The sequence below is a fragment of the Narcine bancroftii genome, chromosome 1, assembly GCF_036971445.1.
Source record: "Narcine bancroftii isolate sNarBan1 chromosome 1, sNarBan1.hap1, whole genome shotgun sequence".
Lineage (NCBI taxonomy): Eukaryota > Metazoa > Chordata > Chondrichthyes > Torpediniformes > Narcinidae > Narcine > Narcine bancroftii.
In genome coordinates, this window is record NC_091469.1 from 468603617 (window position 1) to 468626815 (window position 23199).

Sequence of the window (23199 nt, forward strand, 5' to 3'; positions counted from 1 at the left end):
CACAGCCTTATGAGGATTGACCTTAAGCAGCATCCTTCTCATTTCAGCCCTGGTGAGATGCAGTGCCTGTTCGTATGGGGGAGGTGTGAATTTTCTCACCTCCACATCATTTTTTGCCACAAAGCACGCGCAGAAGTCATTCAAAGCATCTGGGAAAGAAGCATCACTGGCACAGGCATCTGGTGTGGCTTTGTGGTTGGTTATGGCATAGTTGTCCTCCCACATGCGCCGTGTGTCACCGCTGTCCTGGAAGTGACTCTGAATCCTTTGCGCATGAGCCCTCTTTGTCTCCCTGATGGCCTTGGACAGCTTGGCTCTTACATTGGCCAAGACTGCCTTGTTGCTCACTCTGATGGCAGAGTTGCAGTTCTTCAACAGTACACACACCTCTGCAGTCATCCATGGCTTCTGGTTGGGGCGAGTAGTCATGGTCTTCGGCATGGTGACGTCATTGTGCAGTTGCTAATATAGCTGATCACTGATGCCGTGTACTCCTCTAACTCGATGAAGCCCACATCAGTTGCTGCTGTAGTGTTTGCACTATGCGGGCATAAAAAAGAACGACATGCACACCAAAGCCTTGAAGTCGAGACTTGTCTATTGCACTGGCCACAACGTTTCTATGGACCCCAGGCACTGTGACGTCAAGGCATTACATCATCAGAGCACCAGCAACAGTTCACTGTCTTCCTGCCTTACGGGAGGTCACCTGGGACGACAGCCATTGTCACCCCCAGGTCTGCGTGGTCGCCACGTTCATCGTCCATTTTGTGGGCCGATCCACATCTCTGTGCACAAGCCGCTACGCTGCCTCCTTAAACATGTGCCAGTCAGTGCTCTTAAAGCAGCCCTGAAGGGCAGAGATGGCTCCTGCCGGCCAGGTCTTTAACTCCTTCGTGGATCGTCCGGAGACGTGCAATAGCTCAGGAAGCACCCACAGAGAGAAACACAGAGTTAACACTCGAGATCATCAACTTCTCATCAGGATTGGAAAAATTTAAAAAAAACAAGTGTGTTTGAAAACCTAAAGCACCCAGATCCCAGGAATTCTGTGAATGACATCAGATTCTGCCTCAGACTTGTCAAACAGTTATAAAGCACAGAAGTAGGCTGTTCAGCCCAATTTGTTCATGTGAATTAAGTTGCCTACCTCAGCCAATCCTATTTGCCTGCATTTGGCCCACATCCCTCTAAACCTTTCCTACCTTTGTCTGAATGTCTATTAAACATTGTAAGTGTAGCCACCTCTTTCTAGACAAATGCAAATTCCTTTGTAAAGTTGGATTTTTCTAATTTAAAACACCAAGACTTTAACATTGCTTACCCCCACACACAAGGTTACCCTCTCCAGGATGCTGCGTCCATTTGTCAACTGTTTCAATTTCATCTGTTTGAATTTCTTGGTCCACGTCATCCTCATTGCTCTGTACAAAGGCCTACAAGGAGAGAGAGAAAAAAAATCAAACAAAACTACAATAAAAGGACAATAATTTCCTTGATGAAAAATTGGAGTTCCTACCTAAACTTTCAAAATTCCAATTCAATACTTGATAGAATTTATAAACTAAATATTAAGTCATTTGTTTAATAAGACAAATAAGTTCCTCCTAAATGAGGTAGCCTTTAGCAGGTTAAGTAGCATCTGTGGAGACAAAAGGCTGACTGGTGTTTCTCGTCAAGACCCTGCACAGGTCTCCATTGGAACCTTGTGACCCTGCATCAGTGCACATTGGAATGTAAGAGCCTTAATGGAGGGGTCAATTTGGGTTCTGATACAGGATCATCAGGATTCCTTTTGTTTGCACAGATGCTGCCTGATCCATTGCGTTTCAACAGCAGTTTGTTTTTTTAGCTCTTGATTCCACCATCTGCAGTCTCAATTGAGCATTAATGAATTCCCTAATGCAATGAAGACACCAACCTACACATCCAGTTTACTTAAAGGAGTTGAATTCATCTCTCATTTCCTCCATATATTTTATTTGATGAAAACTGTATTTGAATACAATGCTCTTGACATTTAACCCACACTATATCTGAAGCTTAGTGAAATTATGTCAAGAGCAATTTGACCTGATTCACAAGGTGATAACAGATTTCCTCAGAAAGAAAAATATTACTGATGCTGTTACGAGCCCAGAGGACCCCAAAACCCAGCACCAATAGATATTCACCAAGACAAATGGTTACTAAACAAAAGTTGCTCTTAATTATCTTTAAACGTGAAAACGGGATCACACTTTAACTTATCTCTATTAACTTAACTAACCTAACTTAACCCCCTTCTAATTCTAAGCACATGTATGTATACTGTGTATGTAAGTTCAGAAAAGTTCTTTGATTCACAGTCAATTCTTACTTCTCATTCTTCCAAGTTTACTGGTTGCAGGCAATTCTTATACTGTGCACAAATTTAACATTTATGAAGTTTACCAGGCTTTGGTGCTCAGGAAGGTCCTTGTTTGTTTTCAGAGAGATGTTGTTGTTCCTGGACACCTACAACTGATTCCTTGTAATCAGCCCCTTCAGTGTCTTGCTGAAGAAACTTGCCCCAACAGGGTTTTCCAGATGATAACCTCTTTCTTTCAGGTCACCACAGAGTTCCTTTTTGTTTCTTTTATTTCAAGTGAAACATTAGGCAGCCAGTCTTCGCCTCTTGCATGAACCACAAGGGTTTTGACCAGGCTGAACTAAGCAGTAACAATCCGTCTTCCAGATGGGGTTTACCATAAGTTTGCCAGCTTGTCCTGTTCCACTCCCAGCTGCTGCTGACTATAAAACTGCAGAACTGAATTTCCTCCCTCTCGCTCTCTCTGAGAGAGAAAGCCTATTTTACTCTATCTGCTTGCAAAACCACATGACCCTCTTAGAACAGCAAGTTCCATTCCAGACAGCCTGCAGCTCCAACGAGTTTTTTCATCTGTTGCCTTTTGTAAACAACAATCCATTAGTGAAGTCTCTTGGACATTCTCCAAAGCTTTTGCAAAGGTTCTTGGCGCCTACCTGTCTAGCATGAGCAGAGCTCCAGTATTTTAAATAAGATCAGTTTTAAAGTGTTTGAATGTGACCTACACTTAAAAACCTGTCCCAACTTATCTCCCAAAAACATCTTTCTTTGGCTTGGCTTCGCGGACGAAGATTTATGGAGGGGGTAAAAAGTCCACGTCAGCTGCAGGCTCGTTTGTGGCTGACCAGTCCGATGCGGGACAGGCAGACACGATTGCAGCGGTTGCAAGGGAAAATTGGTTGGTTGGGGTTGGGTGTTGGGTTTTTCCTCCTTTGCCTTTTGTCAGTGAGGTGGGCTCTGCGGTCTTCTTCAAAGGAGGCTGCTGCCCGCCAAACTGTGAGGCGCCAAGATGCACGGTTTGAGGCGTTATCAGCCCACTGGCGGTGGTCAATGTGGCAGGCACCAAGAGATTTCTTTAGGCAGTCCTTGTACCTTTTCTTTGGTGCACCTCTGTCACGGTGGCCAGTGGAGAGCTCGCCATATAATACGATCTTGGGAAGGCGATGGTCCTCCATTCTGGAGACGTGACCCATCCAGCGCAGCTGGATCTTCAGCAGCGTGGACTCGATGCTGTCGACCTCTGCCATCTCGAGTACCTCGACGTTAGGGGTGTGAGCGCTCCAATGGATGTTGAGGATGGAGCGGAGACAACGCTGGTGGAAGCGTTCTAGGAGCCGTAGGTGGTGCCGGTAGAGGACCCATGATTCGGAGCCGAACAGGAGTGTGGGTATGACAACGGCTCTGTATACGCTTATCTTTGTGAGGTTTTTCAGTTGGTTGTTTTTCCAGACTCTTTTGTGTAGTCTTCCAAAGGCGCTATTTGCCTTGGCGAGTCTGTTGTCTATCTCATTGTCGATCCTTGCATCTGATGAAATGGTGCAGCCGAGATAGGTAAACTGGTTGACCGTTTTGAGTTTTGTGTGCCCGATGGAGATGTGGGGGGGCTGGTAGTCATGGTGGGGAGCTGGCTGATGGAGGACCTCAGTTTTCTTCAGGCTGACTTCCAGGCCAAACATTTTGGCAGTTTCCACAAAGCAGGACGTCAAGCGCTGAAGAGCTGGCTCTGAATGGGCAACTAAAGCGGCATCATCCAGTATTTTAAATAAGATCAGTTTTAAAGTGTTTGAATGTGACCTACACTTAAAAACCTGTCCCAACTTATCTCCCAAAAACATATATACAATATAAACACAATATCATCTGTCACAATGCTCACAGAATTACATAAAAATCACAAGGTAAAACAGATCATTTAGCCTAATCTTATTTTCCTGTTCACAATCACATACATTATTGGCATTATACAGTACTTAGAGCACATAAACTATTTACACTCACTCTCCCTCATTCCATCACTCCTCAAGAACCATCCAGTAATTCAAAAGATTACACATTCAAATAACTGCAAAACACTCAAGAATTCTACTTTATAAAACTGACATGATTACAAATGAAAATAAACAATGCTAAAAGTAAAATTATCAAAACATTCCAATTTGAAAGGCCTCATAGATTTCAGAAAGGCTTTTGATAAAGTCCACAGAGTAGGCTGATCCAGAATGTTCAGACATACAAGATACAAACAGGATCCCAAATTGGCTTGGTGATAGAAGACAGAGTGTAGTGGCCAAGGAATGTTCAGCTGCCTGGAAATCTGTAAGCTGTGGTCTATCACAAGGATTGTTGCTACAACAGTTGTTGTTTGTCATTTGTCTTGTATGAAAATACGATTAATAAGATGGCTGACAACACACAAATTGGTGGAGTCCATACTGGGGTCCATGGGATTAAAGTGACAGGGGAGAAATTTATAGGAGATCTGAGGGCAAGCTTATCAACACAAAGGGTGGTAGTTATATGGAACTAGCTGCTAGAGAAAGTGGTAAATCCAGATACAATTATGGTGTTTAAAGGCATTTGAACAAGTACTTGGATGGGAAAGGGACAAAGGGATACAAAGTTCAAAGATCAGATTTATTGTTGGAGTACATTCATGACATCACATACAACCCTGAGATTTTTTTTTCTGCAGGCCAGGCATAATTTCTATTTATCGGTAACTGTAAACTGTACTCAAGAGAAAAGATACGTATGCAAAAGTGAGAAATTTAAACAAAGAAATAAATGTAAACACACTGACTGTGCAACACAGAAAAAAATAAATTTTCAATAGTAAATAATGTGCAAAGTAAGAATCCTTAACACAATCTCTGATTGAATCTGTTGTCAAGGAGTCGGATTGTGGAGGGATAATAACTGTTCCTGAATCCAATGGTACGAGTCTTGTACCTCTTTCCTGATGGCAGCAGCAAGAACACAGCATGTCCTGGGTGGTGTGGATCTCTGATAACTGCTGGCACTCTCCAATGTTGCTGGTCAGCACACTTTCCACTACACATCTGTAGAAATTGTCCAAAGTTTCCATTATCATAGCAAATCTTTGCAAACTCCTGAGAAGTAGAGGCACTGATGTACTTTCTTCAGCATGTTGGGTCAAGGAAAGATCCTCTGAGATAGTCTCCCAGGAATTTAAATTTTCTCAGCCTTTCCACCTCTGATTCCCATTGTTCACTGGATCATATACCTCTGGTTTTCCCTTCCTAAAGTCTATAATCAGCTTCTTGGTTTTCGTGACATTAAATGCAATGTTGTTAATTCAGCCAAGTTTTCATTCTCCCACCTGTATAGCCCACTACCACAGTAGCATCAACAAATTTGTAGATGGTGTTGTGTGGAGCCACACAGTCACAGGTGTAAAGTAAGTAGAGCAGGGGGCTAAGTACACAGAACTGTGGAGCTCCGGTGCTAATGAAGAATATGGGGGGAAATGTTCTTACTGATTGAGGTCTGGACATGGGGAAATCTAGGATCCAATTGCACAGTGGATTAATGGGGCCCAGGCCTTTGATTAGTTTTGAGAGGATGATGGTGCTGAATGCTGAACTATAGTTGAAAAAGAGCATTTTGATGAATGCATTTTTGCTCCAGGTGTTCCAGTAGTTCCAGTGAGATGGGATCTGCTGTAGACCTGTTGCTGCGGTAGACAAATTGGAATGGATCCATGATGCCACTCAGACAGGAGTTGATATGTTTCAACACCAGCCTCTCAAAACACTTCATCACTGTGGATGTGAGACCCACTGGTCAATACTCATTTAGGCTGGTTACCACCCTCTTCTTGGGCACCAGTGTGATTAAGGCCTGTTTGAAACAGGTGAAAACTATGCTCTGTCAGAGTGAGATGTTGAAAATATCCATGAATACTGTGATGAGGTATATTATATTTTATATTATATATAAATATGATTTTTAAAGGAGATAGATTTTGGGGGGTTTAGTGTGAAGGTCACTTCACAAAAGATAGTAACATTTCATAAAAGACATCTCATTTCAAATGCAAGAGCTTTGGTCAAGCCAGATAGTCCAGGCTCCGAGTGTCTGCAAAGATTAAAAACTGCTTTGGGAAAAAACTTAAAAGGGCTCGTGCTGATAAAGATCTTTCGAGGATTGGGTTAGCCCTGCAAGAAAGTCATATGGTTTTGAAAGCAGAGAGAGAGAGGGGAAAAGACCAAACATGCTTTTTCTAAGAGAGAGAGAACTAAGTTCTGCAGTGGCTTTTGGAAGCTGCAGCATGACAAGCTGTCAACTTGTTGAAGACCCCATTTTGGAAGGTGGGTTGTGAGTTCTGAGTTCAGCCTGTTGAAAATCCTTGTAGGCCATACAAGAGGAAATGGCCAGCTAGTGTTTCACCTGAAGTAAGGGAAGCAAGAGGAACTCTGTAGTGACCTGGAAGAAGAGGTTATCATTTGGAAAACCCATGATGGGGCAAGTTTCTTTGGCAAGACATTGAAGTACTGATTGTAGGAAATCAGTTTGTGTGTGTCCAACGAGCAACAAATCTCTCTCTGAACCCAACTAGAACCTTCCTGAGTGGTAACCATTTACCTTTTCACTAGAACCTGGTTAAAATTCATAAATGTTAAATTCTGGGCACAGTATAAGAATTGCCCTATACCAGTGAACATGGAGGAGCGATTAGTGAGATTGGACTGTGAATCAAAGAACTTTCCTGAAGATATACACATTACATACATGTGCGCTTGGAATTAGAAGGGGGTTAAGTTAAGTTAATAGTTAAAAAGTTAAAGTTTGATCCTATTTTTATGTTTAAAGAAAATTAAAAGCAGCTTTAAGTAACTATTTGGCTTGCTAAATTTCTATTGCTGCTGGGTTTTGGGGTCCTCTAGGCCCATAGGTCAGCACAGGTTTTCAGTCCTCAGCTGGGTACTCCATCTGGACTGGCTGCTTTACTTGGCTTCACTCTCCTGAAGGCAGCTTGTACGTTCAAAGTTCAGATTTATTGTCAGAGAACATACGTCATCTTTGGATACTGACAGTAGAGGATCATCAGGGGGCATGGGGATGTGCAGTGGTTCTTCCTTGTTCTGGTAGACAAATTGGGCATAGAAGGCATTAGCTCATCTGGGAATGACACTCCAGCATTAATGCAGAAAAATGGTTTTGGTGGAGATAGCTATCTTGACCAGCATGGACAGGTTGGGTGGAAGGGACAATTTCTATTAAAGTTGATCTATATAATTCAGTTTTACGACAGTAGTTAACCAGCAATCTTCTCACAAGGCTTAAGAGATAGATGTAATAACTTCTGGCATAAAAAAAAATATACTCTTTAATACACAAACCTGCTTAGTGTTTGTTCGCCCAAAGCTTTTGATGTACACATCATACTCATTCAATGGAGGCAGATCAAGCATCGAAAAGGTAACTGAGAAATCCAAGTCAATCAGCCTAAGAAGTTCCGCACTGCGCTTTCTGCAAAAATAATCAGGTAAATCACATCTTTAAATAAGTGCTTAACAGAAGATAACAATTCATTATGAAAGGAGTCCTGGAAGGTGCCAACTTTTAATATGTCTTTGTTGCAATGGGTGAGGTTAAATGAGTCAAAGAAATTCCAACAGCCTAATTTTTTTTTTGTTGTTGTGAACTTCAAATGTTTAAGCCATGTGTCACAGTCCAAAAAAAATTCAACTGTTTAATTTTGTTCAATTTTTGATGACTTAAAACCATACATTGAAAAATTATACAAATAACTAATTAACAGTGAATGCTGGTATTTTTCAGTTAATCAAAGATTTTTGCTGAAAGGATTACTAATGTCTAATACAAAAGAATGTTCATTCAAATCAACAATGATTTCCATTAACTATTTAATGAAGTTCCTCATAACATTCTATTAACTAACGATGCAATTTAAGGAATTCAAAGCAAAACAAGGAAGCAAATATTGTAATGCCAATCCACACCCACACAGCCAAAAGTTAGTCTAGATAAAGCCACGAGAATTCTGAGTTGAAGAGTAAACAACAATCAATGACATATTTGAATAGATCCCAGAGGAAATAAAAGAGCATCAAGAACAAGATAATATTTGGTAAGAAGTGCTACATACCATAAAATTTAGAGTGAAACTTATTGAAGTGAAGTTATGAACAGCAAATAGAAAAGAACTGGAGGCAATTCAATTAAACAGTGAGGACCTCCAACAGGAAGGACACACAGAAATATTAGAGGAACTCAGCTGGTCTTGCAGAGTCCAAAGAAGGTAAATATATATTACTGACATTTCAGGCCTGAGCCCTTCTTCAAGGGATAAGCCATTCTAAAAGGAATAGGTAAAGAACAGGAAGGCATGAGATTAAAGATTGAAGACTGGAAGAGGAAGGAATCCAGGCCAACAAATTACATATGATAAGAGGAGGGGTAGGAATTGATTTCGGCTCTGTGAAAAAATCCTTCCTGTTCTTTGCTTATACCTTGAAGAAAAGCTCAGGTGTGAAACATCTTTTATTCCTATGGACGATGTACAACTGGCTGAGTTCTTCAGCATTTCTGTGTGTTTTACGACAATCACAACATCTGCAGTCTTTCATGCTTCACTCCAACAGTAAGGGCTTTCCAGTCGCCAAACCACTCAATTCCACACTCCATTGCCACTCTAACAATTCTGTCCATACACTGCCAAGTTGAGGCTACCCATACATTGAAGGAACACCTTATATTCCGTCTCAGCAGTCTTCAACCAGACAGTATTAATATTGACCTCCAATATCCTACAACTTCCTCACCCTCAACCCTTTGTCTCCCATCCTCCAGCTTCCCCCTGCCCATCACTTCTCAGCTTCTTACCCTTCTCCCTCCCACCTGTATCCCAATTACCTGCTACCCTGCATTCCTCCCCTTCCCCACCCCACCTTTTTATTCAGGCACCTTCCTGATTATGGCACTTTTGAAGAAGGGTTCAGACCCAAAATGTCAACTGCCTTTTACTTTCTATGGAGGCTGTGTGAATTTCTCCAGCACCTTTGTGTAGTATGGCTAGTCTCAACTAAGCCCTAACATAAACCCCAAAAATAATTCCACATACCAAGTAGTGTTAAAGATTCATTAGAATCATCATGTACTGTTACAAAGCATTTACCTACTTCCATCCAACTATTCTATTTTTTTGTAATAATTTCAATTAATCCTTATTCTCCAAAAACATTCCAAAATAACGAGCAAACTGTCCAATTACTTTAAAACATCCTTGACAGCACTTCCAAATACCTATGCATTTCACTTTTTACTCCTACAATATGTAATTGCAATGAAACTATAAAGTTATATTTCAGTCACCTACTTTTGCTTACATGCCACCTTAGAATTGATCTCCCGCTGCTTTGCTGCCACAAAATCGATGCATGTTCCACGAACAGGTCCTCTAGACCGTGAGTCTTCAACTTTAATTCAGCAACAATTAGGGTTATTTTCAAGTTTCACAAACAGCAATGTAAAAACAGGAATGTTTAATTTTAAAAAAAAACAGGTGAAATTAACCACAATGTCCTTTCCATAAAATACAAGAAAATTCAATCCAGCTAATTATCATTTCAATCATTCATTGGAAAAGCAACAATGCCATCAAGGTGTACTTATTCTCCAAAAACCTGCAGTCAATACACAAATGTGCTGGAGAAACACAGCAGGTCGAAGTTCAGCTTTATTGTCAGAGTACATCCATAACCTCACATAAACCCTGAGATTCTTTTTCAAGTGGGTGAGGCAGAATGGTAGTGCAAAAAAAAACATACACAATGTTCACATGTCAACAAATAAAGAAATGTAAACAAAATGATTCTGCAATACAGAGAGAGAAAAAAATCAATAAAGTGCAAAAATAAGAATCATTAAATAAGTCCCTGATTGAGATTTTTGTTGAGGAGTCTGATGGTGGAGGGGTAGCAGCTGTTCCTGAACCTGGTGGTGTGAGTTTTGTGGCATCTAGACCTCTTTCCTGATGGTACCTATAGTAGAAAGAACAGAGCGTGTGCTGGGTGGTGTGGATCCTTGATGATAGCTGCTAATCTCCAATGGCAATGTTCCTTGTAGATGTTCTCGATGGTGGGGAGGATTTTGCCCGTGACATACAGTCATGCAGCATCCATAGGAAATAAAGGGTAACCAATGTTTTGGGCCTGGGTCCTTCAGTCGGGTAATGGATTCTGCGTGACCTGCTGAGTTGCCCCAGCATGTGTATTGCATTTCACCCCTGCACCTGCAGACTTTCTTATTGCATGTCAATACCAGGTTGGATTCACTAAGACCACTCGGATCTAGGATTATTATCGCTGTGGTCCATGCATGGACCTAGGAAACGAATTCCAGAGACAATGTGTGACTGATTGGCATGGGCATCAGGAAAACATTGGACCAAGTGTGGTATAAAGAAGTCATGGTGAAACTAAAGCCAATGAGCATCAATAGAAAAACATTTCGGACGCCACGGTTAGCATTGAGGTTACAATGCTATGACAGAACCAGCGACTGTCTGTAAAGAGTTGTATGTTCTCCCCATGTCTCCAAGGGTTTCTTCCAGGTGCTCCAGTTTACTCCCACCTTTTAAAAAGTAAGGGGTTTGTAGGTTAATTGGGGTATTTGGGTGGCATGGGCTCATGGACCGAAAGGGCCTGATACAGTGCTGTATGTCTAATTTTTTTTTAAATAATAAAATGTCAATCATTGAAATTATACTAAAAACAAAGGAAGATGATTACAGTGGTTGGAAATCAGAACATCACTGCAGAGTTCCTCGAGACATTGTTCAGCACCTACCAGTAATTATCTTCAGCAGTTTCACCAATGACCATTCTTTGTCAGCAAGGGGAACATTTATTAATCCATAATGTTTGGCTTAATTCACAACTTTCAGCAAATGAATTTACTGGCATGACAATTCATATAAACCTTTTTTTTTGTAATACCTTTTTTTGGTTCTTCCACATACGTCACTTGATTGTTTCTCATCCACGTTGCACAGATCTTTTCATTTTCTGCAGTAATTGCTTTCTGAATTGCTTCAATTTCAGCTCGTTGCTGTGCTGGAATTTCTTCTTTTTCTTGTTCTTTTTCTTCTTCCTCCACTTCACATTCATCTTCCTCAAAGTCATCCTCATAGTCCTTTATATGAACGATCATAAAAGTTTTGTACTTTATAATGCAGTTTTAAAGTATTTTTTCCACTTGGAACATTTATCCAATTTTTCATATTACAGAATAGAACTTCAAATAACATAAAAACTGTGTATTCAGGAACTCAGCATGAATGAAAGACATGGTCATACACAACTCTGGTTTTTATACATAAAATCAATTACAGAATATAAAATACATGCTTTAAGCTCAACTTGTTCTGTTAGAAAGGAAACAGGAACAATTTATTTTTCCTTATTTATGAGCTTACTGTGAGAGTAATGAAAGCAAATTAATGTTTTCATTAACAAGAAGGTAATGGGATATATAATTGCAAGAGTTTTAACTTTACTTCAAACATAAATAAATATGGACAGATAAACAATAAATAGATAAATAAATATATAAATGGATAAATAAAGATAGATAAATGGATGGATGAATAAATAGAGATACAGAGACATTTTGGAAGACCAAGTGGGAGAAAAGAGTGGTGAGAAGTTTAAAAGAGAGATAGCTGGGAGTTGATTGTGAGAGACAGTAATTGGATAATTAAGTTAATAGGTTAGAGGAACAATAAAAGGAGGGTAAGCGATCGGGGGGAGGAGTTGGAAGTCTGTTTTGAGTTTATCTTTAATTACTCTAATTTAAATGAAGAGGCAGGTGATGGAGGTAGTTGGGATAGTCCTATGCTCTGATTGTGGGAGGTCAGGGACAGCACAGATATTCCTGATAACTACAAGAGATGGACCATGAATTTGAGGTGGTGTCTTTATATATTTTTTTCAAAAAAACAGCTGCTATCCTCAAAGATCCCCACCACCCAGGCCATGCCCTCTTCATTCTGCTACCATCAGGAAAAAGGTACAGGAGCCTAAAGACAAGCACTCAGCAGCACAAGGATAGCTTCTTCCCTGCTGCCATCAGATTCCTGAATAATCAGTGAACCAAAGACACTGCCTTTCTTGGTGCATGTTATTTTTACTTTTTAAAGTAATGTTGTAAGATGATTATAACATAAATGTTGGCACTAGGATGCTGCCACAAAACACCCAATTTCATGACTTGTTCATGACAATAAATTCTGATTCTGAATCAGTAGTCCTCATCTGGGTACAGATGCAACAGAGATATGGAGAGAATGGAATCCTTTCAGGGGACAGGGTGGGAAGTGGTGTAGTTGAGGTAGCTGTGAGAGTTGGTGGGTTTGTAGATGTCTATCAAGAATTTGTCTCCTGAGATGGAGGCAGAGAGTGATGACGAGTGTTGTAGGAGATGGACCATGAATTTGAGGTCGGGGTGGAAGTTGGCAGCAAAGTGGATAAAGTCAACAAGCTCATCAAGCTGAATATTGAGATTACTCTTGCATGCTAATACCATAATCAAAATCCTGCAGTTGAAACAGATGATGGAAACTTTCCAAACTATCCATTAGTAAGTGCATTGATATAACTTCCTGGGGAAATTTGTTCTAATTCTGTTTGACATCATTGATTAGAATAATTGTGATTCTGTTCTCTCTAAAGTAAACTTTAGGAATATTCATTGTACTTTGAATGCAACTTGTGTTACGGTTTAGAGACCTAGCTTTTCTCAGTACTAACAAGTCCAAAAATATTATTTTTGTGTATTTCAAATTTGGCATGCATTATCTTTATTTTATAACATTATAGCTTCAAGAATAATACCTCAAAGTCATCTTCGTAGTTTGTTGATTCAAAAGCAGTCTTGATTTCTATTCCAATTTCCTCTCCTTCAACCAACTGCAAGAAATTCAAAGCCATTTTGAAAAGAAACAGTACTGTCTCCTGCAGAAATATTGACATTTAAGAACTCATAAAACTACAAAATAATTATTTCTGCATTTCAAGCAACGGCATAGAAGGTATAAATGAATTTGAAATTTTTGAAGCTCCCTCAAATCAGCATTCTCCCTGTGGATTGAAAATTGCAAGTGTCACACCATTATTTGTTGGTGGGAGGAAAAATAGACAGTAACTAGAGATTTGTTCAATAATAGTTGTGAAAAGGTTACTGAAATTCTATCAAACTGATCTCTTGTATCTCAGTTGCTCAAAGTCCCAAATGTTTACTCAGCAACAGTAAAGTGTGTGTGTGACCAATCTCAATTACTGAGAGTATTGCTTATGTAAAATCTGAGTCGATGTGGGTTGGAAAGGACAAAAAAAAGAATGGGAGAGGAAGAGCAGAAGTGGTACTGAAGACAAGAGAGACTCGTCACCTAACATTAGAAAACTCTGTTCATACCATTGGGCTGTAACTGTGCAGGCAAAATGAATGATGTTGTTTCTCTAGTTAACATTGGGCCTTTTTCTGGCAGAGAAGGCCTACAACAAACAGGTTGGTTGGTAATGGGAAGGGGAGTTCAAATGGCTTGCAACTGAGAGCTCAGGACTGCCACTGATGACAAGAGTGTATATGCTCTGCAGTCCATCGATTGCAAGAGAAAATAGTAGGGGACATGAAGAGATGGGTTGGAAGGGATGAGTGTGCAAGAGAATCGTGGAGAGAGCAATCCTTGCAGACGCAGAAATGAAAGATGATGATTTGTTGAGTGCAGAGGGTAGTAGAGTGAATGGTGAGGAGAAAAGGAACCTTGTTGCTGTTCTGTTTTGGGAATGGTAGGAATCGTACTCTAAAAGTCAGGAAATATGGGAGATGCTTTGTTGACCACAGTAGAGGGAACATTTTAGAGGCATAAAGAACTAAATGCTGCAGCATCTATAGGAGACAAAGATATATTGGTGACCTTTTGAGCTGAGCCCTTCTTCAAGGAATAAACCAGAAGCAGTAAGTCTCAGATTTCAAATGGAGGAGGAATCCAGTATATTGGATATGATAAGGGACAAGGTAAGAATTATGTTGTGCAAAAGGAGACAGGGAATGGAGAGACAACAGGGGAAGAGTATGGATGGTAATGAAAGGCAAAGAAATCAATATTAATACCATCTGGAGGGTGCCCAGTCGGATGATGAGGTGTTGTTCCTCCAAGTTATGGGTGGTCTCAGTCTGACAGTGCATAAGACCATGTCAGACATGTCGGTAAGGGAATTGGATGGGGAATTAAAATGAGTGCCCACTGAGAGATCCACGCAACTGTGGTGGGCAGACCAGAGGTGCTTAACAAAGCAATCTCACAGTTGTGTCCAGTTTCTTCAATGTAAAGACCACAACAGGAGGACCGCATGCAGTAGATGACCAGTGTAGATTCAAAAGTGAAATGTTGCTTCACTTGGAAGGACTGTTTGGAGAGGCGCCTTGGAGCGCACTCCAGCTCCTGTCAGCACAGGACATCAGAGCAGGGGCGGCGGGGAGGGGGAGCTGTCAGGCACGGGGATTTGTGTCGCTGGCTGATTGTCATCAGGCGGCTGCATTCAGGTGCCTCGGGGGACTGCTCATATGTGGAGATTATACCTCCAGAGGAGGGTTGGTGAGAACTCCTCCAAGCTGCATTAGGCTCTTTCAGGTGGCCTCCCGACAGCCACGTTCAGGTAGAATATGCGCATTACATCGGGGTTTTCTGGCCACCTGAAAGACAATCCATAAAGCCTTTCACTCAGAAGCACTAACTGATTTTTGCCAGTCAAGTCAATGACCTGTCAATGAGCAACCCATTCATAAATGGTTTCCCACACAATTGCAGCTGATTGAACTTTATAATCTGTCAATCATGTTTTGACTTATCAATGGCTGTAGGGCACAACTCTATAGGTGCCAGTCAAGTTTCATTGACATTTTTACACAGAAACTTTGGAATTACACAGGGGCACTTTCAGGGCACTTGTATGCAGCCTTCCTGTATTGCAGAGTTTCTCGGAGGGGAAACATCGTATTCATTAGGTCTGTTTCTTACTGAGTGGCTGTAGTCATTTTACTCTGCAGCCGCTCTGTAAAAATGTCTAGGGATCTGAGTGGAAAAATTATGGGATGGAATTTGCATTAAAAAAATTCTATCCTGACATTTTTACACAGCCACTGAGCAGCAGAACATATCAGGAAATTTGCCTAATATCAGAAAAAGTGCCTAATGAAATATTGTCCCAGCCTAGAAGTTTCTCTCCCTCTTGTTAACCCTCATTACTGTGATAAATAAAGACTAAAACTCAGTCATAAAGAACATGGATGATACTGTGCTTAGAAACATCTTTCTAGACTTCTGCCAATTTCCAATGCAAAATATTGCAAATATATCTTTTAATTATGACATACATGTAAATAACTGATTGACATCATCAAATTTAGAAAGGAGATATGCAAAATGTAAAACATAAACTGCAACAATGGTTTCAAAGAGATGCTCTATCAAATTTGCATGCAAGAATATGCCTTAAATATCGTACTATATCACATGACCTTCAAATGAAATACTGGTATTACCGAAGGTGACGTGGTCTACCTGACCTTAATACCACTCATTCCTGGTAGCAAACTTGTAATAAAGGTGTTTGTATTGCTCTATGGTTCTTGTGCTTGTCTTTCTATCTTGACAGCGGGGTCAAACTATCACACCTACTATTGCAAAACTGGTCAATCATAAACAGGAAAGAACAATAATCTGTGAAGCACGCTTAGGGATACAGAAGGTAGATTCCAGAAGCACCAGTCCTTATACTTGTCCAATGGATATGAAACTTGTCGGTTGTGGGGATAAGAGGAACTAAATTAGTATTTTGCAACTCTCTTCACTGTGAATGACATTAGCAGTGTGCCAGATTTCAAAGGTAACAGAGAAAGGAAGTAAGTGCAGTTACTATTTCAAGGGAGAAAGTGCTCAGAAAGCTGAATGGTCTATGGGTGGTTAAGTCTCCTGGACTAGATCGATGGCACCCTCGGTTTGTGAAGCAGTAGAGATAGTGGAGCATTGGGAATGATTTTTCAGGAATCAATAGATTATTGTATGGCCCCAGAAGACTGGAAAATCGTAAATGTCCCCCCATTATTCAAGAAAGGAGGGAGACAACAAAAAAGAAAATTATAGACCAGTTAACCTGAAGTCAATGGTTGGGAAGATGTTGGCAGTTGATTGTCAAAGGATGAGGTTACGGAGTGCTTGGAGGCATATGACAAGATAAGCCAAAGCCAGCATGGTTTCCTTAAGGAAAAGTTTTGCTTGACAAACCTTTTGGAATTCTTTGAAGAAGTGATAAGCAGGCTGGATGTGCAGTGGATATTGTGTATTTGGATTTTCAGAAGGCCTTTGTCCAGGTCCAAAACATAAGGATACTTAACAAGAAAAGAGCCCAAAGTATCCTTTGAACAATTAGGTGTGGGATAGAAATAGGAATGTATGTGAAAGTGAGACATTTCTGGCAGGATATTATTGAAATATTAACAAGGATAACAAGGGTAGCCTTCACAGGAGACCCGAAGCTTTATCTTTTGAGCAACTTCATTGAAATAAGTAATAAACTAGCAAAATTCTGAATTTCATTTGTTAAAATAGTCTGAGCAGTGGCTAAGAAATGTATTGCAATTACTTGGAAATCTGACTCCCCTCTACATAGAGCACAATGGACTGCTGAGATGAACAGTTGCGTACCTATGGAAAAAAATGATATACAACTTAAAAAAACAAATATGACATTTTTATTAAGATATGGCATCAAATCGGGGTGGTGGAGCATAATGACGTGAGGGAAAGAGGTGGATCTCAACTCTCCCGGGGGGGAAATAAAATCAAAACCCAAAAATCAAAACATTTTTAAAAATCAAAGTTTACTGAGGACTTCCGGAACCTATCTGCATTGTGCTGGGCATGGCTAGAAGAGGGAAGAAGATAGCTAAAAATAAGAAAACTGAAAGTAAAGACCTGAAGAAAATAGAGAAGATGTGGTCTTCCTGAACATTGGAGCCTGGGCCATTAGACTCCAATATTTCCACAAACAACGCAGGTGATGGTAGCTTATTTGAAGCCAACAACAACACCACCCCTGTGGGGAACTGGAGAAGATGGCGCTGGAGCTGTACAGATCTTCCCTGAAGAATATCAAACTGTAGAGCACATGTGTGAGGGTTTATTCCCGCACATGTGTGAAATGGAAGAATATATTTCTGATTGGAGACTTGATAATACAATTACTAGTAATGCTATCAGAACTAAGGAACTGCAATCTGGATCAGAAATGTTGTCAGAGTGACCAAGAGGAAAAAGGAAATCAGGAAAAAATCAGATGATTGTAGGGGGTTCTTTGGAGGTCAAAGCTCAACAATACAGGAGCTTTCCTCATTAATGATGGGTCAATTTCAGGTTTTATGAGGAGATGCACAAAACATCAAAAGTGATATGAAGAAATATGCTACAGAAGTTAATAAAGTTAAAGAAAAAAATTCAGAATGTCAAATTGAATGAGCAGATGGTCAACAATGACATGAATATTTGAATGGTCAGAATTGAGAAGGTTGAGAGTTCAGAATCTGTTTGGGAAAAGCAGAGGAAGGAAATTATGGAAAAGATGGATATACTGGAAAATCAAAGTAGATGAAATAATATTAAGATTGTTGGTTTAAAAGAAGATTCTGAAGGAAGCAAAAATTATGTAATGTTTTTCAAAAGTGGATTCTTAGAGTTCTAGAAGATAAATTTCCAAATAGAATTGAATTGGAGAGAGCTCAGAGCCAACTCAACCACCAAGAATGATTAAATGGCTGTTATCAAGATAAAGAAAAAAAATTAAGGCTACCGGTTCAAAGTGCAAGACAAAATATGGGACCCAAGATTATTGATAGAAATAAAATTTTATTTTATGTTGATTGAGTAAGGCAGTGGTGGACAGAAGAAAATTTAATCCAGTGAAGGCAAATCTTTGAAAGAAAGACTACAAGTTTACTTTCAGATCTTCAGCTACTTTTAAGGTGTTTCTGGACAATAACTGACCTAGGTTCTTTATGGAAGTAGACAAAGTAAGAGTCTTTGCAGCAGAATCACTTCCTTCAGTTAAAGATGACCATAAAGTGAGAGTGGAGTCCTCAATGAAAACTACTAAGAGAGCAGCATCGATCCAGGATTGAAGTCGTCAACAGGAGTTATGGAGGAGTTCAGAGGAGTAAAGCGAAACAGTCATAATTGATGAAGATGATCAAGTAAAAGCTGATCTTGTTTCCATGAACTTTATAATTAATTTATTTTCCCATGGGGGGGGGTGGAGGCAGTAGATGTTTTCTCCTTTCTTGCCTTATCTATTATGGGACATATTGTGGCAGGACCCACAACCCATATGGTGGAAGGGAGTAGTGCTATTTGTTCTTTATTCAGCACTTTTTGAGGGGTTTACACCATGTTTTTGATTAGTATAGCAGCAATTCATATATTGTTAATTTTCTTTTACATTTTTTGTATATTTTTTCTTTGGGACAGAGACTTTTACAGGAGTCGGTTGGACTCGATGGAGGAGACCTGGGAGAATGGAACTGAAAGAGATTTAGATCTAAGATAATGGATGGAATAATATATATTAAATTTTAGTTTTAATGTTAATGGGCTGAACAATTTAATTAAAAGGAAAAAATACTTGTTTATATGAAAAAGATAAAAATAGTTATTGCATTTTTACCAGAGACTCATTTGACAGAGAAAGAACATTTAAAATCAAAAAGGGAATGGGTGGTTCAAGTGGTAGCTTCATCTTTTAGTTCTCAAGCAAGAGGAATAGCAATATTAATTTTTTTTAAAAATTATCAGTGAAAATTCAAATTGTTATAATGGATTCTGTTGGGAAATATGTCCTGGTTCATTGTCAAGTTTATTCTGAAATGTGGACACTTATGAGTATTTATGCACCGAATGTAGACAATGAAGATTTTATACGGGACACATTTTTACATTTAGCTGAAACACATGAAAGGGTATTAATAGGGGATGATTTTAATTCTCTTGATCCAATATTAGATAAATCAACAAAATCAGTAATGAGACCTAAAACATCAAAGATTACATCAAGTTTGATGAAAGAATTAAATTTAATAGATATTTGGCAAAGGCTGAATCCTAAAGAGAAAAATTATTCATTTTATTCACACATACATGATTCTTATTCAAGAATAGATTTATTTTTGATATCAGTGCAATTACAGGGTAGAATTAATTATGCTGAATACAAAGCTACAATGTTATCTGATCATTCTCCACTTTTATTGGTATGTTCATTTCCTGAGAAAGAAGGTTCACCTTGTGGGTGAAGATTTAATACCATGTTGTCGAAAAGAGTGGATTTCTGTGATTTTATAAGAAAACAAATTCAATTGTTTTTAGAAATAAATTCTAACTCCGTTGACAATATATTTATTATATGGGATTCACTCAAAGCATATCTAAGGGGACAAATAATGTTATTTAAGCTAAAATTAAGAAAGATTACATAAAAGAGACAAATCAGTTGGAAAAGACAGGAAAGTTGGAAAAAATTTGCAAAATAAATTTTCTATAGAAAAGACAATTAATAATAAAACTCAAATACAATACTATTCTGACATAAAGAACTAAAAAATTAATTCAGAGAACAAAGCAGATATATTAGGAATTATGAGAAAGCTCACATAAGGTTATTGCGTGGGAATTGAAAGCAGAACAGGTATCTTGAACAATTAATGCAATATAAAGAAAAGTTCAGGGATCATTATGTATAAACCGCAAGAAATTAAATGATTCATTCAGGGACATTTATTTTGAATTATATCAATTGGAATCAGTTCATGATGCGAACAAGATTAATATTTTTTTATCTCAAATAAACCGACCTAGTGTAAATGATCAGGAGCAAAGAGAATTGAATTCTCCTTTTAAGGTAAGGGAAATTAAGTAATGAGTTCATTACAAAGTAATAAGTCACCAGGGGAAGATGGTTTTCCTGAAGGGTATTTTTAAGAAATTTAAAAATCTTTTCATATCCCCATTTATGGAAGTGTTAAATCAAGCAGTGAAGGTACATTCTCTGCCAGATTCCTTTTCAAATGAAATTATTACTATGATACCAAAGAGGGATAGGGATCTATTGAAACCAACATCAAATAGACCACAGATTCTCAAGGCGGGGTGTATGCCCAACCAGTGAGGCATGGGAGTATTTTGGTGGGACGTGGGGCTTAAGAATACTTTAGTGGGGTGTAGGAATATTTAGGAAAATAATTAAAAAGTTGGTTTGAAAAAATTAAACTTGTTATGCTGGTGTGAAAGATGCAACTTAGCAACACTGTCAGTGCAACACAATTGTGGTAACTTTCAAGTAAAATCACTTTGTTCTTCTTATTTTCATAACATGTTTTTGCTCTTCCGATATTTCTCTGTTGTTTCTCCATTGTTTCTCTTATTTTAACTGTTGTTATCCTTGATTAACATTATAATTATATATTTTCTGACCCGTTTTATTATCATCCATTCCAAATTATCACATTGGTGATGAGGATTCCAAATTATCTCAACAATCATGCCTCCATCCATATCCCTTTACTTTTTCAGTTCAGTAGTGAGTGAGACCTGTAACTGTATGTATCTTTGTACACTAGCGTATTGAGGGGCGGTGGGGGGATATCTGCCACAAGTGTCATCCTGAGGGGGAAGCCAAAATTGGAAAAAATATAGGGACTCTAAATAGTAAAGCATGAGGCTAGCACAGCCTTGATGCACTCTCTGTGAGAAAAATGTCAGAAACCGCACTAGTGTTATTTTTAGGGTCAGTAGTCTACCTTTGATTAGACCATTACTTTTATTACATTTTTCAATTCGAAGACAAAATAAAATATTGATTAATCTGTTTCAGGGAGCTCATGCTGTTGTATATTCAAAATGAGCAGAGCAAGCAAGGAAAATGTTTGTCAATATTCAGTGGAGTTCTTAAAGTTTGAGTTTATACCTGCTGTACTCTATGAACGTGCATCTTTTTGCCCATTATGCCAAAAGACATTGAAAAATGAATCAATGAAAGCAGGCCGTCTTGAAGCTCATTTTAGGGTAAAATATCCTCAGCATGTCAATTCGAAATTGGACTATTTTAAATCACTGAAAGAAAAGTTTGAAAATATATGAAAAATTACTTCATTATTCCCTGCACATACGGCAGCCCTGAATCATACCCTTGAAGTTAGCTATGATATTTCTCTGCTGACAGCAAAACAGGGGAAGAATCATACGATTGGGAAGGAACTGATTAAATCCGCAATATCACTGTTTCTCAGACAGTTCTGTAAAAGAATGACAAAGATGCCTGAGCAATGCCACTGAGTAATAGTACCATCTGCAACAGAATAGATGACATGGATCAAGATGTTGAAAAACAGCTTATTGAGAAGTTGAGATCACAATGTTCTCAATACAACTGGATGAATCTACCATACGGGACAGTGAGGCTCTGTTATTGGCATACGTGAGATATATTAATCAGGAAGAGTTTCAAGAAGAGATGTTGTTTTGTGAATCATTAGAAATAACCACGACTGAAGTTGATATCTACAAAAAGCTCAAAAGTTATTTGGATGAAAATGAAATACCAAAAGGAAACATTGTATCTTGTGCTGTAGATGTGCACCTGCTATGATGGGTTAAAAAAAACAGGATGTTTAAAATAAATGAAGGATGAAAATCCAAATATATTGGTTGTGCATTGTGTTATCGACCAAGAAAACTCAGTTGCCAAGAACATTTCCCCTGTTCTACACAAGATACTGCATTCTGTGATCAAGTGTATCAATGCCATCAAAGCTAATGCCAAATGTGAACATCTGTTTAAGCAATTTTGTGTCGATAAAAATGCAGAACATGTGAGATTATTGCTTCACACTGAAGTAAGGTGGTTGTCAAAGGGAAATTGCTTGATCTCCTCAGGGAGTTTTTTTTAAAGGACAAACCTGAAATGAAGCTCTTGCTTACAGATGGTAAAGATGGTAAGTTACTTGATGGACATTTTTGAGAAATTAAGTACATTGAACAAGCAACTCCAAGTAGCAAATAAGACACTCGTTGATGCAAAAACAAAGATATTTGGATTCATGAAACTTCTAGAATTATGACAAAAGAATTTCTGCAAGAAATTTTAGTCAATTCTATTGGTTGAATAAGTGAGGTAACTAATGCTGCTACAAACGTCATTGTTGACCATTTGAAAATGTTGGTTACCGACTTCAATGATAGATTTTGTGATTTGAAGGCAATAGATTTTCCCTCTTGGTTAACTCAGCCATTGCTGGTGGACAATACCAAGAGGAGTTATCAGAGTTGCAACATGATGAATCTGTGAAAATTCTGTTCAAAGTGAAAGGAACCATGATGTGGCTGTCTAACAAGATCGAAGAGAAATACCCAAACTCAACTACTTTAGCAAGGGAACTATTGATATATTTTCCATCATCCTACTTAGTAGAATGTGGCTTTAGTGCTGTTAGTGATTTGCTTCAAGCTAAGTGAAACCGACTGGAAATTACAAAACTTGGAGATTTAAGGTTGAAAATAACAAAATTAGTCCCTTGAATCAAAATAATCTGCAGCCAGTGTCAGGGGCAAAGCTCCCACTGAAGTAACAACAATTGTTGAACGTGTGTTTGAGATGGTTGACATATTGAAGTAGTAGTGGAATATGAAGTATGTGTTCCAGTGTATTCCCAACCTTAATTGCATTGAAATTCACTTGCAGTTAATTATTTAATTAAAACTT

At 38.9% G+C, this 23199-nt stretch overlaps 1 protein-coding gene across 3 annotated transcripts in view; it reads right to left on the reverse strand.

The window, feature by feature from the left end:
• Positions 1-23199, reverse strand: part of dync2i1 (dynein 2 intermediate chain 1) — a 125677-nt gene that overhangs the window by 42615 nt on the left and 59863 nt on the right. For all 3 annotated transcript variants that reach the window (XM_069914721.1, XM_069914722.1, XM_069914720.1), the window contains 5 exons: positions 13228-13302; positions 11332-11527; positions 9711-9810; positions 7711-7840; positions 1325-1436 (listed from right to left, as the gene is read on the reverse strand). In XM_069914721.1, the coding sequence (XP_069770822.1) occupies positions 1325-1436; positions 7711-7840; positions 9711-9810; positions 11332-11527; positions 13228-13302 (613 nt within the window). The remainder of the gene's footprint in view (positions 1-1324; positions 1437-7710; positions 7841-9710; positions 9811-11331; positions 11528-13227; positions 13303-23199) is intronic.